The sequence below is a fragment of the Lepus europaeus genome, chromosome 6, assembly GCF_033115175.1.
Source record: "Lepus europaeus isolate LE1 chromosome 6, mLepTim1.pri, whole genome shotgun sequence".
NCBI classification, from domain to species: domain Eukaryota; kingdom Metazoa; phylum Chordata; class Mammalia; order Lagomorpha; family Leporidae; genus Lepus; species Lepus europaeus.
The window spans coordinates 104,443,970-104,449,969 of record NC_084832.1 but is presented as its reverse complement, the minus strand read 5'-3'; the positions used below and the strand labels follow the sequence as shown (position 1 = coordinate 104,449,969).

The 6,000-nt window shown below is 47.5% G+C and overlaps 1 protein-coding gene across 4 annotated transcripts in view; it reads right to left on the bottom strand.

Moving 5' to 3' along the window:
- Positions 1-1,755: 1,755 nt before the first annotated feature.
- ETV6 (ETS variant transcription factor 6) overlaps positions 1,756-6,000 on the bottom strand; it is a 272,788-nt gene continuing 268,543 nt past the window's right edge. For all 4 annotated transcript variants that reach the window (XM_062194833.1, XM_062194831.1, XM_062194832.1 and 1 more), the window contains one exon: positions 1,756-5,280. In XM_062194833.1, coding sequence (XP_062050817.1) covers positions 5,175-5,280 — 106 coding nt within the window. In that variant the 3' untranslated portion in view covers positions 1,756-5,174. The remainder of the gene's footprint in view (positions 5,281-6,000) is intronic.

Below are 6,000 nucleotides of genomic sequence, written 5' to 3'. Positions count from 1 at the left end.
GGTCTATGGCTCTATGTCCAATTAGCCTCAATCCATAGCACATCTGCAGAATATTAGGGAAATGCAGCATCATTGTGTGGAAGTTGTGTTAATGCTGGTTTGTGGCCGTCAATTCTGGTTCTATATTGTTTAAAATGCCACAGCTTTTTTTCATAAGATAATTTCATAAGAACAAATTGGTTGTAACAGTGGCTCTTAAACTTCAGTGTGCATCAGAATCAACAGGAGCACTTGTTCCCACAGACTGCTAGGCCCCTGCTCCCAGCTTGTGGGGTGGGGACTGATAACTCGCCTTTCTAGCAATCCTCAGATGATCTGAACACTACATTACAGAAATAGCTTTAAATGCATTTTCAGTACCACAGAAAAGTTCTAAGAACTTTATTTGATATTATGCTCAGATGATACAGAACATCGGGCCATGTTTTCTTTATCCACTCATCAGTTGATGGAACTTAGAGGCTGGGGGGAGTTGAGGGGTGGGGAAATATTACCTGTTGGGTACTAAGTTGTAGTTAGACGGCAGTAAGAGGTTCTTGTGTCCTATTGGCTAGTAGGTTGGCTATGGATAATGATAATACATGTATATTTTTCTGAAAAACTAGAAGGATTTTAAATGTCTGCACCATAAATATTTGAGATTATGGACAATCTACACCATGTACATGTATCAGGACACCACATGGGAGCCCACAAATATGGAGAATCTTCAGCTATCAGTTGAAAATTTTTAAGTTATACATATAGAAAAAGCATAGGGCCAAGTGAATATGGAAAATGTGCACTGCAAAAGATGCAGACTTGAAAATTTTTTTGCACATAAATAACTTTTAATTCCATTTTCCATTAACTTGTTGAAGTCCTCTTGTACATCTGAGTTGCTTCAAAAGCAATGCAGTTTGCTTTATTTTTCATCCTACTCGTTTCTACCTACCTTTGATGGCAGATAGCCCCTGCTGAATACTGGATCTTGAAGTCCTAAGGGCCCAGTGACTGGCAGGTGACTCTTCTAGCCAGTGTGGCTGAGACAGTGAGCACATGGGCTGGCGCTGATGGCCCTGTGATCTCTCCCAGCTCTGATGCCCTCATTATCTTGTCGACTCCAGTCCACCATATACCCAAATACCATATACTCCAGTCTGCCATATTTAGATGTATTGAAAGGAAGAGAATCTTCCATCTACTGGTTCACTCCCCAGATGGCGACAACAGCCAGGGCTGAGGCAAGCTGAAGCCAGGAGCCTGGAACTCCATTCAGATCTCCCACAAGGATGGCAGAACTCAAGTACCTGAGCCATCATCTGCTGCTTCCTAGGCGCATGAGCAGGAAGCTGGATTGAAAATGGAGTGGCCGGAACTTGAACCAGGCACTCGGATATGAGATGAGGGCATCCCAAGCAGCAGCTTAATCCACTGCATCACAATGCCCATCCCAAATCCAGCAGATTTAAGGGACAATTCTATGGTGTGAGGACCTGTGGTCCTTCACTCCTTGGCATTGTCTAACTGCTTTATGAATGAGTACCTTTTAGCACAGCATAGGACTTGGCCACATGTGGCAACTCTCTGGCTTTGAGTGGCTAGCGATGGCCTTCCTGGTGCCACTTGTCTACAGATTGCCTGCAATGGAGCCTTGCTTCTTGCCAGTTCAGAACCGTGACGGCATTTTACCCGGTAACTGGGGACAGTGTTTACCTCATCAGAGCACCCTGCCACTCTGACTCCAGTTCATATGATTAAAAACAGACTCGAAACTTTAATTTTTTATAAAAAATTTATTGAGATGATGTAATTATAGGCTTTTCTTTAAAAATTATTTGCAACTCACTGGCCCTGAGAAAAGGCATTTTTTTGTTTTTTCTTTTTTTTTTGTTACATTCATTTGATTCAGTCCCTTATAAACCCCACACCTCATAAACAATAAGAGATTAGAAACTAAGCAAACAAAAAAAAAAAAAAAAAAAAAGGAAAGGGAAAGAAATTCTAGATTCGTTCTGGTTTGTAGGTGGCTGCAGTCACAAAGAGAAATCTTCAAGAATGTTCACTTGGCATGTGTGAAAGTCGGGGAGTTTGCCGTTGTTTAGTGTTGATGTAGACGGGCCAAGAGGATCAGGTTAGTCTCCTGTGGTTTTCGGGCAGGCAGGGCTTACTGTATCCTGACACCCCCCCTTGGCTTCCTCCTTTCACCCCCTTTAATCCAGGTTTCTTATCAGAGGAGGGGCAGGCTAGAGTGAGCGCACAGCTCCTGACTAGCACCGATTGCCTGGGCACAGCATTCCCAGATCTTTCATCCTTAGTTTCCTGGGTGGCAGTGGGTCAGGTGGGGGTGTGGCCAGGTGCGGCCCAATGCTAATTCTGTCCGAAGTGTGCCGTCCACTCCCGGGGCAGGTCACAGGACCTCCCTGAGACTTGGGTTTCCCTCTGACAAAAAGGGAATGAATGTTTCCAAAAGGTATTCAGGGTTGGAGCCTAGGCTGTGAGAGGTGGACATGGCAGTGGCTTGTCAGTCACTTCGGGGAGTTCTGTCACCATCATTTATTTAAATTTCAGCTGAAGTGACACTCTCACGTGGGCAAGGTATTGATAAAAAGACAATGTTTCCGAGGGTTCCAGACATGCTGTTGAAAAGAGAAAACCCAGTGGTCTATACTCTCTGCCTGTGGCAGTCCCCAAATATTGGCGATGCTGCCGTAGGCTGGGCAAGGTTGCCTTGGGTTACCTCCAACATAGCTAGTCTAGCCAACTCTCACTGCGCTGGGATCAGCATCTCCACTTTTTCTTCAAAGTGGCTCATGGTGTCATCCCAAGTCTTGTGTGTGCTCACAGGACATTAAATTCAGAATTCCTTGGGTCAAAAGGAATTTCCTTCCATAATTAAACAGTAGGAGGCCAGGGCAGGGGGTAGGGTGGGGTAGGATTTTTATTCTGGGGTCAAGTGGCCAAAAAAGAGACATCCTAATCTGAGAGGCCAGAAACAGGCAACCTAATCTCAGAGCAGAGCCTCCCCGTGCCCTGCTCTCTCCATATTCCCACAAAGGACCTCAGAAAAATCCACCTTTCCTTTCCAGCTCTTAAACTTAAGGGCTTTCACAACACACCAAGTATTTGGCTTCATCTCCTCATTTGAGATAGACCGATTATCCGTTACTATGGAGGCTAAAAAAAAGTGTCACTCTCTCCTGCCCAAGGACACCCGGAGTGTGCTGGGGTTCAGCTGACTTGACCACCATCATTCAAGCAGCTCGAGACCAACACCTTCCCCGTGAGACCCTCCAGCCTCACATGGGAGACCCCTGGCCTGCCAGAAGGCAGAATGGCTGAAGCTTGTGACCGTCGGAGTGGGCCTGTCACCTCTGTGTGCCTCCCCGTGGACAGAACAAGACTGAAGAGCCTGGAGCAGCTCCTCAAATTCCAGTGTCTTTGAACCAAAGTCTATGGACTCGCCTCCCAGGCTGGAGTCCTTGGGAGAATTCCTCTTGCCTGTGTGCCTCCAACTGTATGTACCAACTCCGCTCACAGATGGCTGGTGGAGAGGCCTGGACTCCAGCAGCCTCACCTGGGAATTGCACAGGAGGACCCGCAGGAGCTAGGAGATGCTCACTCAGCTGAATGGAGAAAACAGAGGGGAACAAGGACAGGGTGCTTTGTCAGACAGGTCTAACCTTCCGGACTGAAAAAAAGGACTCCCAATATCGCCTGTGTGAACCTACACTGGAAGGGCCCAGGTGGATGGCTAGAAAAGGAACAGAAATCTACAATGGATCTCACAAACTATGTTATCATCGCAAGTACTAAGAGGTGGTACTATCCTCATTTCCAAGGTTCTGTCGAGCGTATCTGGGGTGAAGGAGAGCCACGGACGGGTCCTTTCTGATACACAGTCATGGCAGAGCACAGTGCAATGCACCCGTGGACTTGCCATGAGGCCCACGCTGGGCAGACACTGGTGACAGAGACACCATGCTACGGGATCTTCCTCTCGCATCTCTGTGTTCAGAGGAGACCAGAAAACTTTAAACAAATCGAGGCACTGGGAAGAAAGCATCGGGCGAGGGCATGACACTGACCACAAGTTGGCCTCTGGAATGCGGCTGAGGGGCGCTTGCTTTCTCACTTGCCTCAATGGCCTGCTTTGGAAAAACAAATCCCTTCTGCAGAATCTTTTTTGCCCAGTTTCTGGGCTGCCAGGTCAGCGTGGGCCTTTTTTTTTTTCCTCCTGTTTTCCACTTTGCAGTGCTTACAAGCTCATCCCGAGCTGCCAGGACCTTGCAAATACCTTGGCCAGCCTTCCCCCCTATCTTTCGCCAGAGCTGCGTGGTTCTCACAGCCCTCACAGGGATGGCTGCCACATGAGCACTTCTTGGGGAGTCCAGCAGCTTCCATCAGATGGGGGCCAAAGGCAGCGAGACGGGGTTGACTTCGTGTTGCTGGTGACCAAGCACCCAGGCCCCTGACTCGATCTAGTGCCAACAATCCCCCAAGACTCTAAGCTGTCTGAGACTCACCAGTGGGCAGGGAGGGAGGACAGAGGGAAGCCAGGGAAGGAGAGAGAGCGAGAGAGAGAAAGAGAGCCCTCCTTTTCACGTAATATTTTTTAAAAGCATTTTTTTTCCCTCAACCAAGACCCAACTGCAGCAGGAACACACCTGATCCACTCGGCAGGACAAAGAGGAAGCTAAACCTTTCACAAGCGTTCTCTTTCCTGACCAGCTGGGCTTGCTATACTTTGAAAGACTTGCAAAAAAAAAAGATATACATATATAATAGATATATATTTCCATAGGAAAACAACATCCGATGTCTTCCCCAGTATGAATGATGAAAAATCAAACTGCATGTTGTTAAAAAACGAAAACAAAACACCATGAAACTAACAACAGGTGGTAGGTGGAAGGGGGCAGGGAGGAATCACAGAGGGGGAGGTTGCAAATGAGAAGGAAACTCGACACAGTCCCAGGCCCTGGCCCTCTGCTGGCGTCCCAGCCCCGCCTTTGCTGGGTGGTTTGTCTAAGGTGCAGTGGGGTCCCTCTTGGTCTGCAAGAGAAGCATCCCTGCCATTTCTGGGTCTCTCCCTTCTCCAGCTCCTTGGCTCGCCGGCTCCGTCAGGCCTGCAGCAGTGCTGCCTGGGCGAAGGCCTCCTGGATGCTGGCCCCTGAGTTGGGGCGTGGGTCCCCTCAGCATTCATCTTCTTGGTATATTTGTTCATCTAACTCCTGGGATTCAAGGTGTTCCAGCCGGTCTGTCCGGCCACTCATGATTTCATCTGGGGTCTTCATAAACCTTGGAAAGAGGAGACAGGAAGTCAAGAGCCTACATTCTCCTGCAGGTGCCCCCACCCTCGGCTCTAACCTATAAAGTCAGGTCTCCTCCTCCTATCTGATTGGGCTGCCAGGAGTTCACATGAAAATGCGTATTGTGAAAAGTTATGTACGTAAATATTTTACACTAAAATATGTGTTATGGAAAAACTATGATTTCAAAATTTCTCCGCACCAAAAATAATCTGGTTAATTCCAACTTTTTTCTCCCTCATGAACTTTGCAAAGGCTCCTATACATCTAGGGATCTACTGAACTGAGACATGGACTAAAAATAACACAAATTAGGGAAAGCCATCCTTTTTTCTACCCGAAAAGAGGCAAAATGTCTATACAAAAGCCTAGGGTGATTATGAGGCAGCCAGTACCCTGCGAGGCTGTGTGGTGCATGACACGGGGAAGCCCTGAACAGCTGCCCACTTACGTGTGTTCATGGTTTTTAGAGAGTCTGATTTTACAAAGACCCGTGAGAGCTGTCTATCCACTTCCATTCCAGACCACGAGCCTAGGGAGTGGTATTCAAAACTTGAACTCAACTCAAAAGACACAACCGAACGTCAAATGGAAAATTTCAATAATAGGGCTAGTGAGTGGAGCTTCTGGAAAATTAGAAAGGCAACAAGAAAGAGAATCTTTCCCCCAGTTATTCCCGAGCCACCCAACAGCGAGTGCATACAGCAGT